Genomic DNA, 20047 nt, shown 5'->3' with positions numbered 1-20047 from the left:
CCTCAGCCTTTTAAACTAAATGGAATTTGGCACACATTACAGTTTTACCAAAGTGATGGCTAATGAAGGACATATTAGCCTCAATACATTGGAGTAAATGGTCCTTGCTTTTTTCTTACCCTCAACAGTATTGAATGTCAGTCTTGTGTTTGGATTTTGGATTCCAAGAATCATCCACTGTTTGTGTCTGGCATTAATCCTCCCCCAGCTTTGGGAAGTAGACTGGTGAGGAGGGTGGGTGATGGGTTCCTCAGCGGATCCAAGTGAAGCAAACAGCAAGGAGCTCCTGCCCCACCCCCTCCCCAGCTGTGGCTGATGTGAAGAAGGGCTTGGCCCACTGAGAGGAGAGGGGGTCCCAAGGTAGGGGTTCTGGCACAAGAGGAGGGAAGTCCAATGAGAAGCCATTCATGTTAAGGAGCAGGATGGGGAGGGGTATAAACGGGAGCTTTTTCCAACAGGCAAGGGAGGAAGAAGAGCTGGCAACTCCAGTTGCAAAGAGGGGTTATTGTCAGGTGAGAGGACAATGACACAGGTGGTTTAACTCCCTCCCCTCTATTTCTGAGGCCTGGGAGTCTTCACACTACTCAGCACAATGGCAGAAGGCAGCGTTATCCTAAGGATGGTCACAGACTGTGACAAAGCAAAATGGAGGAATCCATATTTATTGGTAAAATAACTGGCATAAGTATTTACATTTCACAGGTATAACTTTAATAACTTCAGTTATAATACTTGTTGGGTCAGTTCACACATTCAGCTGTGAGTCACAATGTCCTGAGCAATAGTATGTATAACATGGTATTAAGCTATGTAAACTCCATTACTGTTATCTAAAATGACTAATGATTGCTTCACATAATGAGAGCATTAGTAGAATCGAATAGGTATATATAGAGGAAGTATGACAGTACTTAGTACTTTTTTAAAATGTGTAATCTAAATTGCTCCCATTATCAAAAGGAGCTTATTTAGAGTTCTGGAGGGAAAACTCAAGGCATATGAAGGAAGGGACGTTGGGAATGCTCCAGGATGTGTATGGAACATGTTCTGAACATCTGCAATTTCTCACAGCTCTGCAATGTTCATTAAATTATATGCATAATTGTGAATGTGGGTATAAGCTTTTGTGTGCATGCACACTTCATCAGATAGGTGGGTTAGGTAGAGAGACTGTGTGTGACTGGCCTAGTGTCACCCAGTGAACTCCATGCTGGAGTGGGGCAGAAGGCTGAACCTGGGCTTCCCATGTCCTGGTACAGCCCTCTAACTGCTACATTCTGACACAATTTTCCTTTGTGAAGAATCAGTAGTAGTATAGCATCAGTGCTATGTATTCTAAGGCATAGAGTAATGCATGAAAAAGGTAGGTCCCTGCTCCAAAGACCTTACAACTGAACTACACTATAGGAGGGAAAAAATGAATAAAAGTATGGTAAAGAACATGAGTTAATCAAGCCTTGAAAATATAAAACTCATACCTGCCCAGTTTTATGTCTTTTTCTAATGTACTAGAGAGGAACTAGCACACTGGTAGAGAACTTACTTTGGGTAAGTAAAATCCTAAGTTCAGATTTGTGGCATCCAGTTAAGAACAAGCTCCCACTGGCCTTAAAATGTGTTCTGGCTGCCATATCAGAGAGCCAGTGTTGTTCAGTGCTCAGCTTGCAGGAGCAAAGGTCTGACAACTTCCCATGTTAAGATGTACTGTTAAGTGCGTGTTCTGGATCCTTGCATAAGATATAAATTCTTAAAATCTGGAAGCATGTTTCCCTGAATTTCTTTATCTTGAAAGCATAGACAATGGGATTCATGGCTGAATTTGAGTGGGTGAGAAGGATGCCCATATACCACACATGCTTGGGGATCTTAAGAGCAGGGTAGAAATAAAGAATACAGTTCATGATACACAGAGGAAGCCAACACACAGCAAATAAGAAAAGGATCAGAGCCAAATACTTGGCTGTCTTAAACTCTTTCCTGTAAAATGTTCTTCTTCTTCCAGCATCTGTTGACCATTGCCTTAGCTTTGTTCGGATGATACAGAAGACTTTTCCATAGAGGACAACCATGATGATCAGTGGGATGAGGGTGCTGACAAAGAAGCTAAGATAAACCATGTACTCCATTTTCATTACTCCAGTGAAACTGCATGTCTTCTTGCTTGAGTTTCTATAGTCTGTTGACAATGGGTTTTGTGCCCATCCAAAGATAGGTGTAAACCCCACCAGCATAGACAACAGCCAAACTGTTCCCAGAGCCACCTGAATTCTTTTCTGACTGGTTATTATTGTATACCTGTTTTCAAAGGGAGAAAACTGAATTCCATATCAAGTAATCTTAAGAGTTCCAGTTCATGTGCATTTGTGTTTATGAGTGACTGCTCTTGGCCATATTTTTTTAAAATTTATTTTTTACAAAATTCTGCCTTTCTGCTCTCACAAGGGCTACAAAGGCAGCTAATAAATTAAAACATAATAAAATCTAATGTTACAAGCAACCAAGTTATTAAACAATTAAATCCATATGTTTAGTATTGTACCACGTGGTTTAAATCTGCTCTCTCTTAAGAAGCTGATCTTGGGCACTTCTAGTAGCTAGCAGTATAATCTGCCCTCATTCCATTGTGAAGAAATAGTTTGGGTGGGGCAAATGTTCGTTGTATGTTGGCTTGATCTCCATGAAAGAAATAAAGGCATATGACTTTTATACCCAATGTTTTAAAAGTTCTCAAGTCAAAATTTGCCCCTCTTGAGTCAGTATCTTAAGCAATTCCCTTTGTTACAGTTTTATTCCATTGTTCCTCCAAGTAGTTCAGGGCTGTGTTCTTGAGTCTCTCCCCTTCATCCCCCCGCCCCCACACCGTAAGTGAAGCAAAGCTGAAAGAGAGAGATTGGCCCAAGGTTGACAAGGTTCTGGCTGAGTGTGGATTTCAGCCCTCTTCCTCTTTATTTCGCAATCATGGTTTGATAATGGAGAGTACAAGCCCAACAGGTCAGACATTCAAATAGTCATCTGCCAACCATAAATGCAGACAATCCTTTGCATATTATTCAAATGTTTAAACCCAAGTATCCAAGCCATCCTTGGAACAGTATCTTCAACAAGAATTACTCACCTGGTAATGAACCTCACTCTCAGGTATCTGTCAACCGCAATAGTGAGTAAAGACATGACCGAGGTTTGTGTAACAGCCACCAGCAGGCAACACATGAAGAGGCAGGCTTCAAATGGGAGTGGAACATCTAAAGCCACCACGATGGCCATTGGCATCACAAGCCCAACTGCAATATCTGCCAGCGCTAGTGAGGTAATGAAGTAGCAAGTGGTTGTCTGAAAAGCTGAGTTCAGCTTCACTACCCAAATGACAAGGGTATTGCCCAAGATAGCAAGCAACGCAATCACAGACTCCAGGCATGTATAAGCCTTATCAAGATCCATATTGAAAACAGAATTTCTCAAAACAGGAGGCATAAAATTGGAGCTTATTCAGCAGCTCTGACACCAGTTAGCCATAAATACTAAAGCACAGTGTTGCCAGCAGTTCACACTCATAAATTTCTGAGAACTAATTGCACTACCCCGCTAAGTGCTTTGATATTCTTCGGAAGTGAGGCTTTGAAGAGGAAGCAACACTTTGTGGTTTCAGGCCTTGATGCTAGATAAAGTTTTAAAGGCACTTTATATTTCATAACTATAGAATGACCCCTTATGGAGCAAGCGGATGGGATTCTGTGGTGTAGTACTTCATACTATAAGGACGTGGGTAAGGGGGGGGTTGTACTGTGAAAGCACCCTCATCACTTTGAAAGTTATATAATTGAAAACAGTATAAACATGTTGATAATTAAAACACACGGACACAGTCTAGGTTGGTTCAGTGCATTCTCTTGATGTAAGGTGTCAAGGAGACAGAAGCTCACACTGCAGGTTGGTTGTGTAACTTGGAGCTCTGCCCACTCATACCAAGGGGTCCCTGGGTTGGGACTTTTTGACAAGGTATCTTTAGTGCAAAGACTCTTGTTTCCTGTGCCAAGGGGAAAAATAATTTGTTAACTTGGGTTAAAGGTATGCTTTATGTAAATAAATATTTGTGGCACTTGAAGCACTTTTAAACAATAGCTCATGTACATCTTCACAGCTCCTTACATTGAATTCTTAACTATGACTTTTCAACAAGAACTACAATGGTTATGTGTGATTTTCTCTACCTTCCTGTGCAGTCTTGATACTTATAAATTCTTCAAAAATCAAATACATATAGTTTGTCTTCCACCTACATTTGGCCACACCTGGCCCACCCAGGGCTTTAATCAGGCCCATGGGGCTCTTTCCTCCCTTCCTCCACCTCCTGTCCTCATCCTTTGAAGCTCCAAGGCTGATGAAGTTCCTAGCTCTTTCTGCTTTGTCTTTGCTGGCTGCAGCATAGAGCAAAGCTGCAAGGAAAACATGAAATGGATTTTCTATTAAGGTCTATGTGTCCAGATAGATAGGGCCCAAAGACTTTCATGGAAAATCCATTCCACATTTTCCTTGCAACTTTATTTGTGCTGCAATGTGTTTCAATGGAGTGGAGATAGTTTTTCAGCTGAAAAACTCATGCTTCCTGGAGTTCTTTGCAAATAAAGGGTTGATGCTTTAAGCCAGCTTGCCTCTGCTGAATGGACCTGACTTAGTGAGTACTTTAACCTGGGGACCCATGGCCAAAGGGGGCTATTTCACTGAAGAGCCATTGCCAATCTGAGTAGACCCTGGGGTGAGGCGAGAAGCTTGCAATGTCATTTCATTGTTTTCCCAAGCTTAGCATCTTATATTTTTAGTTTCTGCTGTGGTCCTTGTGTTTTTTCTTGATGTTTTATTTTTAACAAAATGGATTACCAGATCCCACTATTCCAAATACATGTTTTCCCAGGCTCAGAGCATGTTATATTTTTAGTTTCTGCTGTGATCCTTAGGCTTTCTCTTGATATTTTATTTTTAAAATTGCATTGCCAAATTCCACTATTCTCCCACTTTCCATTTTAAACAAAATATTGCAAGAGTTTTAAACATGTTTGTATTTTAAGTTAAAATATAGTATCTTTAATTGTGTTTGTCTGTGTCCTTCATAAAGTTCTTTTTATCCCCACTACCTCACATTACATTTTATGGCACACATGGCCTGGCCCCACAAAGCCTCATTTGTGTCAGATGTGGCCCTCCTAACAAATGAATTTGATACCCCTGACTGATATGTTATCATTCAACTCTTTCACAGCTACATGTTCACCATGGTTGCTTTGCAGAGTTGGGAGTTTGCTCATATAAGTACACATGAGCACATTTTCAAGGAGACACATTTGGACTGCTTGCAGAATACATGTCCTCAGGTGTTAGCAGGCTTTTCAGCTGATATACACCCAGCTTCTTGGTATCATCTTTGGATTCCAGCTTCCATTCCCTGCCAACAAGATTCCAGCTTCCATTCCCTGCCTTTGGGTCATGCCTCTAGCACAGGGGTCCTCAAACTTTTTAAATAGGGGGCCAGTTCACTGTCCCTCAGACTGTTGGAGGGCCAGACTGCCGTTACTGTACAAGGCCGCGGGCCGTCAGTTCTCCGTCTTCTGTATCTCTCTCCCTTCCCCACACCACACACCCCGGCCTGGGAACTCACCTCACCTCGGTATCACCTCACACTCTGTCTCCGCCGCCCTCAGCCCAGTGCCGGAAGTGTGCGTTGCTAACGCGAGTTTAGGTCGAACGTCACTTCCAGTCTGATTTTGCCATAACCTGGTGGGCCGCATAAACGTCCTCAGCGGGCCGCATCTGGCCCGCGGGCCGTAGTTTGAGGACCCCTGCTCTAGCAGTTATTAGGTCTTGTGCCCAAAGGGATTGCTGCTAGAGAACTGAATGGAGAAATGTCTATCCTTGAACTCTCCATAGACAAGATGGGTCATTTGTACATAGAATATAAGCATAATCTGGTTTAATTAATTTTATTACAGACAAAATCTGTCATAGGACCAAAGACCTAATGACAGAGAGGTGCAATTCCCAGTTCTGCTCATAAGAAGTGTGCAGCGGGGCAAGCAAAACATTCCCCACAAGGTAAGCAGCCTAAATAGCCCAGTTTCATTAGAACTTACCAAGGCATGGAAACTAAGCAGGTTTGACAATGGTTAGTACTTAGAAGGAAAACCTCCAAGGAAGACTGGGGGTACTATTTATTTATTGAATTGCATTTATATGCTGCCCTCCCCTGACAGGCTCAGGGCAGCTAATAACAATAAAAACAACATGGTGCTAAAATAAAATCACAATAAAATCATTAAATATTTCAAATAATTTTGTACAATTTAAAAGCATCCTTCCAGTTTCAATTTCATTCCCTAGAGCCCAAGATGGCATGGGTAGTTTTTATTGAGCACTACATGTAATAATGATGTTAGGTGTTGCTTAGTGCTCTACATTTATAATGGGATGGGTTCAAATACCAGTGCTGTGGGATGGTGGAATAGTGGTCGCCTCCCCATTAGATGTTAAATGCCAGCCTAAACAATTCTGTCTTGCAGGCCTTGTGGAATTGTGGCAAGTCCCGCAAGGCCCTGATGTTTTTGGGGAGTGCGTTCCACTGGGCAGGGGCTGCCTGCAGACTATGCAGAGGAAGGCAATGGCAAACCACTTCTGCTTGTGTCTTGCCTGGAACACCCGATAGATGGAGTTGCCATGAGTCAGTTGTGACTCAATGTCATGTTCTTCATGACATCCAAAGTGCTGACAGCTCTCTAGAGAGCCAGTTTGGTGTAGTGGTTAAGTGCGTGGACTCTTATCTGGGAGAACCGGGTTTGATTCCCCATTCCTCCACTTGCACTTGCTGGAATGGCCTTAGGTTAGCAGAGGCTGTCCTTGAAAGTTGCAGCTGCTGTGAGAGCCCTCTCAGCCCCACCCACCTCACAGGGTGTTTGTTGTGGGGGGAGAAAATAAAGGAGATTGTAAGCCACTCTGAGTCTCTGATTCAGAGAGAAGGGCAGGGTATAAATCTCCAGTTCTTCTTCTATTTCCATCACAAGGGTGCTAGAAGAATTGTTGCCTTGGGTTCTTCAACTGAGAAAAAGTCTTGACTATTACGCTGTCATAGTACAAAGCCTCCATCATGCTGACAGCTTTCTTTAAAGTTACATTGAGTGTCTGATTTGTCCCCCGAAGATTTCTTTGCACCCAAGGAATGAACTCTGCCCTAACTAGTCTTAGATATTTCATAAGTACATCTTGCCATTGAGCAGGGGTAGTTTTAATCAACAGGCCACAGGGGAAGGTGCTGTGGGCTTCATGCAGAGTGAGGGTGACTGATAATGACCCCACATATCCTGATGGAGAGGGCAGCTGGCTTGATAGCAGTGGCTGCTTCTGTCTGCACTACCCAAATCTCGGGCAGATGGCTTCCAGTGGTGGAATGAGGGCTCTTGCTTGGACCTCAGTGGGGTAGGTGCAGCTGGGGGTTTGGTGAGATGATTCTTGGACCCCATTCTGCCCAGGATGCTGGAATCACCCTTCCATATATATTTCTATATATGACTATATACATCTCAAAACGAACATTTTGAAAGGGCCTTATGAAATTGCCCCATATCTGATATCTAAGCCTGCCACAGTACTTTGCAGTTGTAGTTCCCTTCCTTGTGAATGGATCACAAATGCAATGAACAACTCAGTGGCTGGTGGTTGGATAATGAGGAAGGAACCAGTGATACTAACTGAGTCTCTGGTATGTGTATTGAACGCTGTCTAGGTTGAAATTGTTCAGTTCTCCATATTTACCTCCCTTTCATCCATCCAAACTGATTTGCATATTAGGCCACACCCTCTGTCATAACCATTGTTTCACACATGGCTTTTTGTAGAAAAAGACTAGCAGGAACTCATTTGCATAGTAGGTCACATCCCCTGACACCAAGCCAGTCGGAACTGCATTCCTTTGCGTTCCTGCTCGCCCCCCAAAAACAAACACACACCCTTGATGTAATGGTGAATGCTGTTCAACTTCAAAAGAAACAGCTCACTGCTTGCATTTCAGAACATAAAACAGACCAGCTTTTGAATTTTAAAAAGTGATCCATAGGTTTTCTTTCATAGTGTGCTTCCATTCACCCTATCAGAGGTCCCTCTGCTGAACAGCCGTATATCTGAGATGGAATCAGATTAAAAATATTCTTCTGAACTTTCTACATATCAGTGCTGACATCAGAAGTTGGTCAGGTTTTCTCTGAAGTGGCCATCTTGGGAGAAGACAAACAGATTTCATAGTGCTGGATGAATGGGTAAGAAGATAAAGTTGCCAGCTTCCAGGTGGAGTCTGGAGATCTCCTGCTATTATGACTGCCCTTCAGACAATAGAAATCAGTTCCCCTGGAGAAAATGGGTGCTTTGGAGAGTGGACTCTACAGCATTGTGCCCTGCTGATGTCTGTCTTAGGGGTGCCAGCCGCCAGGTGGGACCTGGGGATCTCCTGCTTTTATAACTGATCTCCAGCTGGCAAAGATCAGCTCCCATGAAGAAAATGGCTGCTTTGAAGGGTGGACTCTATGGCATTGTACCATGCTGAGGCCCCTCTCCTCCCCAAACCCCAACCTCTCCCAGATCTACCCCTGAAGTCTCCAGATATTTTCCAGCACAGACCTGGCAACCCCAGTCTGTCCCCAGCTCTACCCCCAAAATCTCCAGGTATTTCCCAACACAGAGCTGGCAACTTTAGAAACAATGACTTTTTCACTGGGTGATCAAATCTTTTTAAAGACTTATAACAGACTGATTTCCAAAGGTGTCATTTTTAGGAAAGTCCCATCAAACTTGAAGATAGTCCAAAATGCTAAATCAACTGTGGTGTTAATATCCTCCTTATGGTGTATGATGTGAGTAAGGCAGCATGTTAGATAACCAATTCATTTTTCACTTTCAGTATTTGGCCTATGCAAAGTTAGTGAAGTTAAGCCTCAACACTACACTAAAGCAGGCAACAAATATGCATGAGTGATAGCACCCCAGTGCATGAGCACTTCTCTGCTCTAGATTCTCCCTTCCCAATGTGGATTAAAAAAAAAAAGTGTCAAAGCCCATCATCCTATGTGTGACAACAAAAAGAGGAGTTATTGGAAAAGATCAACAGAGCATCCTGAAAGGTATAATAGGGAGTACTTGAGTTCATTTTGAGTTATAAGGCTGAAAATGTTTCCCATTTCCCAATTTGCAGTTTCTAGTGTTCCTTATTCTTCAATCAAACCAAAAGTAACATCTGTACCCCAAAACAAGTTGTGGATTACTCAATCCAAACCATAGACTTCTGTAATGGACTCTGTAGATTGTACCGTGCAAGCTGCCACACAGGGGAGTCTGCTCCAAAGCCTGGTTTTTGTGCACAGTCAATGGAGAATTTTGCAAAAAACACGAACACGCTAGGCCTTGAACCGGGGAAATAGGCGATGTTACTTTTAGAGCAATCTTCAGAGTCTGAAAAAACCCTTTTCAGTCAATCAGTAAATGGATTACAAAACATGATAACATCAAATCAGTTAGCAGATTACAAGATTAAAAAACATGTGAATCTAACAGCCAAGGTTCCTAGTACAACAGAGGGAAAAACCAATGCAAGCAAATGTATCTGATTAAGGCAACAAGACAAACATTTCAGGAAAGACTTTATCTCTAAGAAATATCACCTCCTGAGCTGAACCATCACACCACAGCTTTACTTTTCTGCAAGAATGTCCATCTGAACAATTCTGCATTTTGCAAAATGATAGAAGCACAGGGACCTTCCTAATACCCTCAGGCAAACCATTCTGTAATGTAGAAGCCACATAGGCTTGCGAAATCTAGGTTGGAAAATATCTGGAGACTTTGGTGCTGGAAACTGGGGAGGATGGTGTTTGGGGGGAAGGGAACCTCAGCAGGATATATAGCAGGGATCCTGCTAGTAACCTGGTAAGTGGTAACACATAGAACAAGAAGACAGTATGACTCACAGCCAATCTTCAAGTACGACCAGGCCCTTAATATTTGGGACATTATGTCCAAGAATGAAAATACTGACTTGAAGGGCTAAAACACAAAGTCTAAAATAACTTTAAAATAGCAGTGTAAAAAAAATAATTGACCTCTACTGCTGAAGCAATCTGACCTGGATATCCCTGGCTAGCCCAATCTTGTCAATTCTCAGAAGCTAAACAAGTTTGGCCCTTGTTGGTATATTCAATGGGAGACCACAAAGGAAGTCCAGGGTTGCTACACAGAGACAGACAATGGCAAACTACCTCAAATTTATGATGAGTCTTTTTTGAGAATCCGGTATCTTTATTGGCTTCTTCCGTTTTGCCCCACCGTGTTCTCACTGCACTGACCACTTGAATAAGTCATGTTCCAATAATTATTCGTTTATTACATCTTCGTTGTAGGAATCAGACCTTCCCAATTTTTTTGCTCATGCCTGCAAGTGATGAATGGATGATCAGTGCAGTGAGAACTTGGTGGGGCAAAATGGAAGAAGCCAATAATAAAGACACTGGATTCTCAAAAAAGACGCATCATACATTTATATCCCCTTGAAGAAGGGACGAAACGCACTACGTAGGCATTAAAACTACCGGGAGAAATTTAATAAGCACTGTTACCATAAGCTTTGTAAAAATTATTTGAGTTGATTATGTCATAGCTCTTCAAGTTGAATTTGTGATGAATGGATGATTATATATTGTAACACTGGTGATATTGTCATTTGGACTGTAAAATTGTGTACTCAGTATCCTGAAAATAATGAATTGTATACTTAGGTACTAACATTTGAGAAAACAACAATACATAGATATTTTTGTACACTGAGAATTTACTTGGTATTTTGAATTTGTCACTCCCATGGTTTTTGTATTTCTTGACTACATAGAAAAATGACAGTCTTTCTTCACAGTGGGGGGGGGGAACCAAAGCATACATCATTTCCCTCTCCCCCTGTGTGATCTGAACAACAACCCTGTGAGGACAAGTTAGGCTGGAAGTGTGTGACTGGTCCAAAATCACCCAGTCAGTTTCTACAGCAAAAACCTGGGCTTGGCAGATCCTACTCTGAAGCCCTTATCTCCTATGCCACAGTGGCTGTCGTAGGGTGGCTGCTGCTGAACAATAGCAAGCAGAAAAAAACAACTGTGTATAAAACACGCAATAAAAATATAAATATGTAAAGTCTCTCTTGTTTGTCTCTTTTTGTTTCTAATGATACCAGATACACAATATACAAAAATATATCGCAAAAGGAAAGTAACCACAAAAATTCAAATGTCCACAGGATTTATAGTCCTTCACATCTCTTATTCAATTCCGTGTGGTATCTAGATTCCATATAAATCCTGGCTCCAAAGGTTGTGTTCCCTTTATGTGCCCGTCAGCTTGGATCACATTTTGCATTGAATGCTTCCTCGAAGAGCCAATCTGCTCAATTTTACTTTTTGATGTCAACTAAGACCACTTAATCAAATTTCCATTAGACAAAAGCTCCAAAAGCCTTGCTGTCTTCCCATCCACCCAAGTGAAGGCATTAACTCCCCAGTACACACCTCAAGGGGAGGTGATCTCTGCCATCTGGAAGTTCCTAACTTGGAGTTGGCAACTCTGCAGCCTAGGCTTGCCAATCCCCAGGTCCCAGCGAGGGTTCTTCCACTTTCCCAGGCTGCTTCCCGCCCCCAGTCAGCTGCCCGGTGGGGGGGAAGCCCCGCCCCCAGAGGACCATGTGCATTTCTACGGAGGCTTCCTCTTGGGATGGTGTGTCTGTGTTACCTTGAAGATGTTGGCAGTAACTCTTGAGTAGAGAGGCCAATCCCTCGCTTCAGAGTCACCAGAAACCCGGGGGGGGGAGGGAAACGTCTGCTGAGCACTTCATTATTCCCTATGTGGAGATTGATTCTCATAGGGTATAATGGGGAATTGATCTGGAAGTTTCGGGGGCTCTCCCCAAAGTATCCCCTAAGTTTTAAAACAATTGCACCAGAGGGTCCAATTCTATGAGCCCCCTATCCTTCATTATTTCCTATGGAAGGAAGACATTTAAAAAGGTGTGCTATCCCTTTAAATGTGATGGCCAAAACTCCCTTGGAGTTCAATTATGCTTGTCACATCCTTGTTCCTGGCTCCACCCCCAGTGTCTCCTGGCTCCACCTCCAAAGTCCCCAGATATTTCTTGAATTGGACTTGGCAACCCTACTGCAGCCTCTAAGGAAAAGGACAGTCTTTCTTTACAGTGTGTGTGTGTGGAGGGGGGAACCAAAGCAGCTGACATCATTCTCCTCAAGGCTTTTTTTGTAATAGGAACTCTTTTGCATATTAGGCTACACACTCCTAATGTATCCAATCCTCCAGGAGTTTACAGGGTTCTTAGTACAGGGGCTACTGTAAGCTCCAGGAGGATTGGCTACAAATATGCAAAGGAGTTCCTGCTACAAAAAAAGGCCCTGATTCTCCTCATTTCTCTCATCCCTTTGATCTGAACAACAAGCCTGTGAGACTTCCCTATCTCCTTCTCAGGCAACCATCTTGGAGCAAGGCTGAGGGAAGGAGGGAGAGAGGGAATGAAAGAAAGTAAAGGTAGGACAGCCATACCCTCTGAGCCAGTACCTAGGGTTGCCAAGTCAAATTCAAGAAATATCTGGGGACTTTGGGAGTGGAGCCAGAAGCAAGGCTGTGACAAGCATAATTGAACTCCAAAGGGAGTTCTGGCCATCACATTTAAAGGGACAGCACATCTTTTAAATGCCTTCCTTCCACTGGAAATAATGAAGGATAGGGGCACCTTCTTTTGGGGCTCATAGAATTGGACCCCCTGGTCCAATTCTTTTGAAACTTGGAAGGTATTTTGGGAAAGGATACTGGATGCTATGCTGAACATTTGGTGCCTCTACCTCAAAAAACAGCTCCCCAGAGCCCCAGATACCCACAGATCAATTTTCCATTATACCCCATGCAAACCAGTCATTTTCCTCCCCCCCCCCCACTTTCTGATGATCCTGACGTGGGCGGAGGGCCTCCAAACTGGGGGATCCCCTGCCCCCACCTGGGGATTGGCAGCCCTAGCAGTACCAGGCTCCCTTGCTATTGCAGTGGCCTTCAGACGCTATGTGTGCTGGGAGGCTGTCTGTGTGGGTTGTTGATAGGACCTTTCGTGAGGCCACAGGAGCTTTGCAGCCCTTTCTGAGGCCAGTTGACAGAGAAGAGCTGAGATGTGACTGTCTCTGTGGCGAGACTGCTTCTGGCAGTTTGTTCAACATTCCTGGTCCTGCAGGAGCCAGGGGCAAGGGAGTTAGGCAATGGGAGGCCAGAGATGGGTGATCAATGTGTGATGGACCAACAATGTGTTCCCACAGTAACTGCCAGAACTAAAGCTGGTTGTGTTTTATTGACAGAATCAGCTTTGCTGGCTGGCAATAGCCACTTGGGCAGGAGAGAAGAGCAGACTCAACCAATGGCATACAAGTACTCTTGTTTGATAGTTTGATGGCCAAAGGCTTGTGCTGTACAGTCCCATTGAGCCCCAACAAATTAGGATTGTCAGAATTGCTACTACACCTGGAAGGTTATTTGTAACAGATACCCTACTTTTCCTCTGTAATTGGGATCCAAAGTAGCTTACATCCTTCTTCTGTCCTTTATTTTATCTCTGTTTTATACATGCCATCAGGTGCCATCGATGGTCTTTGGCCATTTACGTTGGCCACATGTATTGAGAACATTCCACCCTTCTGCAGGTTGAATAATAAGAGCAAAATGTTGTAGTATTTTAGCAGAAAAGTTTTAAAGGGAAACTCAGTCAAGCTTCTGAGTAGAAATTCATATGCAAATCTAACATCACCAGAGTTTGCCTTGATAAAGACTTATGAGATTACTATAGAAGCAATTTTTCCTCCTTGCAGGTTTATTCACACTCTTCAGAGTGACCTGTTTTGATAATATATGAGTAGCTGGGAGTGGTCCACATAGGGTTGCCATATCCCTCCAGTCAGCTGATGGGGGAGTGGGGGTGAGCTTACCAGGAGCTGAGAGTTTCTTTGAATATTTTAGTGATGTGTCCATGCGACAGAGGCACATCAGAGACATTGAGGTGATGGTTTTGATGCAAAAATTCTATGGTAGAAATTAATTCTGCCACAGAATTCTACCAAAGATTTTTGCCCCTAAAACAGAGCATTGCCCTAATGTGCCTATGCCACTTCTGGGTCATATTGAAGTCACATAGGCACATTGCTGAAATGTTGGGCATTCTTCCCTCATTTGGGAGGTAATTCCCCCCTGCCAACCAGCTGATCCACAGCAGAGAGGTGGGGCCTGGCAATAGGGGACTTCCACCCCCCACCAGGGGGTCTACCATCCCTAGGTTCACACCTACCCTGAGGTTTCCTGAAAGGTCAGTTTCTGATCTTGGATCATAATAAACTGACTGATTAACTGACCTATCCTGAGTGGATTGATTCCTCCTTCAACTGGACATCATTTTCATTTGTTCTCTGCAATGTTATGTCACATACCATGCACTGGAAAGACCAGGCCCTCTGGGCCTTTTTGAAATTCTGAATATAAATACAGCTGCCAAATAATGCACATTATTCTGATGAAGCAGGCTCTGGTTCATCAAAACTTATAGCACAATACATTTGTTTGTATCTTAGGTACCACTAGGCTCTTTCACTTTAATCATTATCCTGGAAATTTTAATAAAGTATTTCTATTATTTTTGCTGGTTTTGAGGCTTCAGGCAGTAGGACATGGGTGCAGAGTAGGACATGGGTGGAGAGAGTTTACAGAAGATTTCACACATGCTGAATAATGCACTTTCAATCAACTTGAAATGCACTTTAGTCATCATTTGGAAGTAGATTTTGCATTTTATGCTGCAAAATCCAGTTGAAAAGTGCACTAAAAATGGATTGAAAGTGTATTGTTCAGCATGTTACATCAAGATCCTTTCCAACAACAGAAACATTCACTTTCTTGATTTAGATACAAGGAGAATTGAATATCAGTAGTTTACTTTTCAGGGTTTTAAATTTCAGGGTGTCATACTGACATTGCTTTGAAACAAGACCTAACTGTCTATGTACTTCCATCCCATAATAACTGTCAACAGATAATCTATTCTAGACTGGAAAGCATTTTTTCCCAGTGACATATAGATAGACAGAATTGTAGAGCTGGAGGGAGGAATATTGAGTCTCCTCACAAAAACACTTGCTTTGTCTTAATAAGGCCAGTGTTGTATAGTGGTTAAGAGTGCTGGACTAAGACCTGGGAAACCCAGGTTCAAATCCCCACTCATGTCATGGAAGATCACTGGGTGACTTTAGGCCAGTCACACACTTTCACTCTCACCTACTTTTACAGGGTTGTTGTGAGAATAAAATGGAGTCACTTTGGGTTCCCCCTGAGGAAAAATGCAGGGCAAAATGAATTAAATAAATATATACATTTATAAAATAACGCTGATATGCTAAACATTTGCAAACAAGCAAGTTATTTAATGTCAATAGACTCCATAAAACTCCAGTGATACGTTCTACCTTCCAAGGACATCCTGTAAAAGTTCATACTACTACTTGAGGGGAGAGGGTGGATGTAGAACATTTGGCAAGTTATGACATTTTGAAAGTGCAGCTGAATTTAAACTGAAACTGGAATACCAGTATAAGTCCTGAAAATGTCCCCTGAAACATTTCATTAAAAATTTAAGTTGTAACTTCCTGTGAGGTTAGATTACAACATTTTGTTTCTGCAAGTTTCCTCAGTGCATCTCACAGCAATTTGTAGGACGTTTTTTCTTTCAAAAACACATTTTCTGTATTGAGTGGTATTTGTATGTGTGCATATAGATGCCTAAGAACCTCTCAGGAGAAGCACATAGAAAGTTTACCCTCAAGCAGATTATGGTAGCTGTTGCCAGAAGCAGCATACTTTACCATTAGGAAACCCACTGAAGAAACTTATATAATTGCTTCCTCTTATGGATTTTAAATGTACATTTTATTTTTGCTACTTTAGTATTTTCTCAAAGAGACTGGACTGATATCTTTTATTCACATGTACTGTTTGTTTCAGGGTGGAGAGCCAACCAAACCTGGAATCTAGGGGTGCTGGGACAGAAACAAGAGTATGCCTCTAGGAGCAATTTGGTTCTGCAGATTCCTCTACAAAAGCTGCTTTTTTGAGATACAGAAAAACAGCTCATCTGACTTCTGTAATTTTGTATGAAGTGAAACTCTGGGAGTGCTTGAAGTGGATTATCATCTCTACATCAAACTTTTCTCTTGCTCTGAGAACAGCACTTAGATTTTAGGGGAAGATGACCAAGAGTAACTTGTCCAAGGACACCCTGCTTATTGCCTACATTGCTATTGAGGTCCTAATAGCAGTGACTGCCACCTTGGGAAATGCTCTGGTAGTCTGGGTGGTGAAACTGATCCCAGCCAACCAAAATACCACTTTTTACTTCATTGTGTCTCTGGCTCTGGCCGATATTGCTGTTGGGATTCTTGTTATTCCATTGGCCATTGTAGTGAGCTTAGGAATTACAATGCACTTCTACGTTTGCCTCCTTGTCTGCAGCCTGTTGATGGTTTTTTCTCATGCATCCATCTTGTCCTTGATGGCCATAGCAATTGATCGGTATTTGAGAGTCAAGTTTCCTACACGGTGAGTATCATTACATTGTGGCAAGGGATTTCATTCCAGAGTGTGGTAGCATGTTTCTTTCATCAATATGTTCATGGCTCCTGTAGCTTCCTCTTTATTCTTTCTTCCAGTTCACATAGATTCAAAAATCAACCTGTCTACAATCTCAATAACAAAGAAACCAGATAGATCCAGGTGGGCAGCTGTGTTGGTCTGAAGCGATAGAACAAAGTTGGAGTCCAGTAACACCTTTAAGACCAACACAGTTTTATTGAGAATCTTAACTTTCATGTGCTGAAAGTGCACTTCATCAGATAATAGTATGGGGTGGAATTAGCAGTCCTACATATAGAAAGAGTGGGCAGTGAATTAATATGCAAAATAGTGAAAATGTTTTTAGCAGATTAAAAGAATGACAAGTTGGGGGAAGCTTACTTTCTCAATAAACTTTGTTGGTCTTAAAGGTGCTACTGGACTCTAACTTTGTTCTAAAGAAACCAGAGTACATACTCAAGGGGAGCTAACCCTTCCCACCTTTTCTTGCTGTACTTCATAAAATGTATGTTTCCCTAGGCAGACTCCAACAGGTTAGTTAAAATAGATGAAGCAGAGTGAGCAAAACACAGCAAGGGATAGGATAGGGTTGAGCTTGAGCCTGAAATGTGGAAGGAAAGATCCCTTGGGTGATAGGTGAAGTCCTGTGGCATTTATTCCAAATGCTGGTTGTGGTGGTAGGGCTATACATGGAAATATATTTCCCTTTGAAACCTGGAAACGATTAATAGATTGATTTCATTATGCATCTAGATTTGCTCACAATGTTGAAATAAAGTCAAGTAAAACCATAAGAGCTAAATCCAAAGCAAGATGTTTTCAGCATAGTCCTACCTTTCCCATGTCCCATTGTTTCAAGAGCACGCAAGAGGATGCCTTTCCCTCTATAAATGTCCGAGCAATCAGCTAAAGATTCATTGCCTTATATCAAGGGAGTTCATAAGCTAAAATATGCAAACCCCATCCAGCCATGAAAACTCACTGAGTGACCTTGGGCCAGTCACTCCCAGCCAGACCTACAGACTGATGATGTAAGGGTAAAATGGAAGGGGGAGAAGGAGTAACTGCTGTGGGTCTCCATTTGGGACAAAAGCAGGGTATAAATATCTAAAATAATTGAATAATATAAACTACAGTTGTAAAATCCCACAAGCACACTGTACCAGAAGGATTGAAAATTTTACTGGAACAAAAGAATGGCCTTTCCTGGCCTCTACTTGAACAAAAACTAACAGCTAACAACCAGCAGAGGAAAGTGAAACTACATTACAGTATATGCTTTTCAGTGCTAAGGGATCAGAGGAAAATAACTAAACAGTTCAATAAGGGAACATCACTAAATTCACAACTGGTCATGATACAACGTCATTTTAATAATTTTTCCTGGTTTTGATAATAATTGGCAAGAATAACTATTATTTTATTTGTGTTTTTTATTTTAGTTTGATAGTTTAATAATCCCTCTGTGCCCAGAATAAGTGTCCTAACTGCCTTTGATGTTCCCATCAAAAACAGATGAGGCAAGACAAACCTTACTGTTTTTTTTATTTCTCCATTCTCCCTCCCACACACACGTTACCATCCATAGTGTATTTTTGCAAAATTGCCACATTCTTTTGTTCCCAGCCTACTATTTCTTAAATCTTCGTTCACGAAGTCAAGCCGAGAGACTATTTCCCCCACAATATTGTTTTCTTCTTTGCCCTTTCCCCTTTGCTGCTCTTTCTCAACATGAGATTCCCCTTCAGTCTCACTGGCTAGGGACCAAGTAAGGCAAGTTGCCATTTGACTTCACAAGCTCATGGGCTCTGTAAACTTAGTCAGCCTCCAATACCTTTATGATCATGGAGGTGTGAGGGAAGGAGACTCAGGGGTTTGGTTGGAGCTTAGGAACAGCAAGGCATCCTTTTAATCAATTGGCTTCATAGTATGAATAGGAGAGGGTTAAGGATGACATGCTGGCACATATTCATCTGTAGGGTTGCCAGGTCTGTGTTGGAAAATACCTGGAGACTTTGGGGATGGATCTGGGAGAGGGTGGGGTTTGGGGAGGGGAGGAGCCTCAGTATGATATAATGCCATAAAATCCACCCTTCAAAGCAGCCATTATCTCCAAGGGAGCTGATCTCTGCCAGCAGGAGATCAGTTGTAAAAGCGGGAGATTTCCAGGCCCCACCTGGAGGCTGGCAACCCTACAACCCAGAATGTCCAAGGTTCAGTAAGACAAGAGTGGGGAAGTGTATACCATATTAAGATTCCATTTAAATATGAATGGTTGCAACAGATTTCATGAAACTTGGCTATAAAAGAATTGCAGCTGATATGTGTGCTTGCTTTTTTTCAAAACAGGTACAGGATAATTGTCACACGGAGGAGAATCTGGATGGCTCTGGGAACTTGCTGGTTCATTTCTCTCTTGGTGGGTCTTATGCCCATGTTTGGATGGAACCAAAGGAACCCCCAAAATCCCAGCTATTTGGAATGTTATTACCCAAATGTGATGAACATGGATTATGTGGTGTACTTCAGCTTCTTTTCCTGGATCCTTGTCCCACTGCTGATCATGTGCATCCTGTATGCCAAGGTCTTCCACATCATCCGAACAAAACTGAGGCAAAATGCAACATCCATCAAAGGATCAAGAAAATTTTATAGAAGGGAGTTTAGAACAGCTAAGTCTTTGGCCTTGGTCCTTTTTCTGTTCATGGTGTGCTGGCTGCCATTGTGTATTCTGAATTCAGTCTCATATTTTTGCCAAACATGTAAAATACACCTAGTGTTATTATATGTAGCCATTCTGCTCTCCCATACCAATTCAGCCATGAATCCCATTGTTTATGCCCTCAGGATCAACAAGTTCAGGAAAACTTACATACTGATTTTGAAAACGTACATCTTGCAAATGAAACACAAACCAGATGTGCCTGGTGCTGAGAATGTTTCAACAGACCAGTTGTCAGAAGATCAGCTGTCAGAAGATAATCTCTGAAAGAACAAGTGTTCAATTACTCAGCCTCAGAGAGAGTCCGGTTCACATAAGTACTGTATCAAATGCAATGGTTGTCTATTTGCAACCTAGTGCTCAAACTGTTCTCCTGATATACTCTGTCCTCAGGCAGCCTTTTCCTGTTGGAACCCTCACCTAGGATGGTCCATTTGGCAACAGTTCTGTCACAGGCATTCTCTGTGATAACTCCATTTGTCTGGAATGACCTACCAGAGGGGGTGTGGCAGGCACCTTTAGTTGCCACATTCAGGAAGGCATGCAAGAGTGTCCTGTGCCAGAGACTAAATTGTTTTAGTGGGGCCAACTCTTTGTGGT

General features: G+C 42.4%; 2 protein-coding genes across 2 annotated transcripts; one reads left to right on the top strand and one right to left on the bottom strand.

Annotated features, from left to right (window-relative positions):
* Window positions 1-1662: 1662 nt before the first annotated feature.
* On the bottom strand, window positions 1663-3438 carry LOC132567310 (adenosine receptor A3-like). Its single transcript, XM_060232991.1, has 2 exons — window positions 3116-3438; window positions 1663-2295 (listed from the first exon to the last, which is right to left on the bottom strand). The coding sequence occupies exons 1-2, from the start codon at window positions 3436-3438 to the stop codon at window positions 1695-1697; spliced, it is 924 nt and encodes a 307-aa protein (XP_060088974.1). The 3' UTR covers window positions 1663-1694.
* A 12892-nt stretch (window positions 3439-16330) lies between these two features.
* On the top strand, window positions 16331-19746 carry LOC132567576 (adenosine receptor A3-like). The gene is made up of 2 exons (XM_060233253.1): window positions 16331-16692; window positions 19075-19746. The coding sequence occupies exons 1-2, from the start codon at window positions 16343-16345 to the stop codon at window positions 19712-19714; spliced, it is 990 nt and encodes a 329-aa protein (XP_060089236.1). The 5' UTR covers window positions 16331-16342; the 3' UTR covers window positions 19715-19746.
* The last annotated feature ends 301 nt before the right edge of the window (window positions 19747-20047 follow it).

Source organism: Heteronotia binoei, chromosome 2, assembly GCF_032191835.1.
Source record: "Heteronotia binoei isolate CCM8104 ecotype False Entrance Well chromosome 2, APGP_CSIRO_Hbin_v1, whole genome shotgun sequence".
In the NCBI taxonomy this organism is placed as follows: Eukaryota; Metazoa; Chordata; class Lepidosauria; order Squamata; family Gekkonidae; genus Heteronotia; species Heteronotia binoei.
Note: the sequence above shows the minus strand (reverse complement) of the source record. Positions and strands in the feature narration are given on the sequence as shown.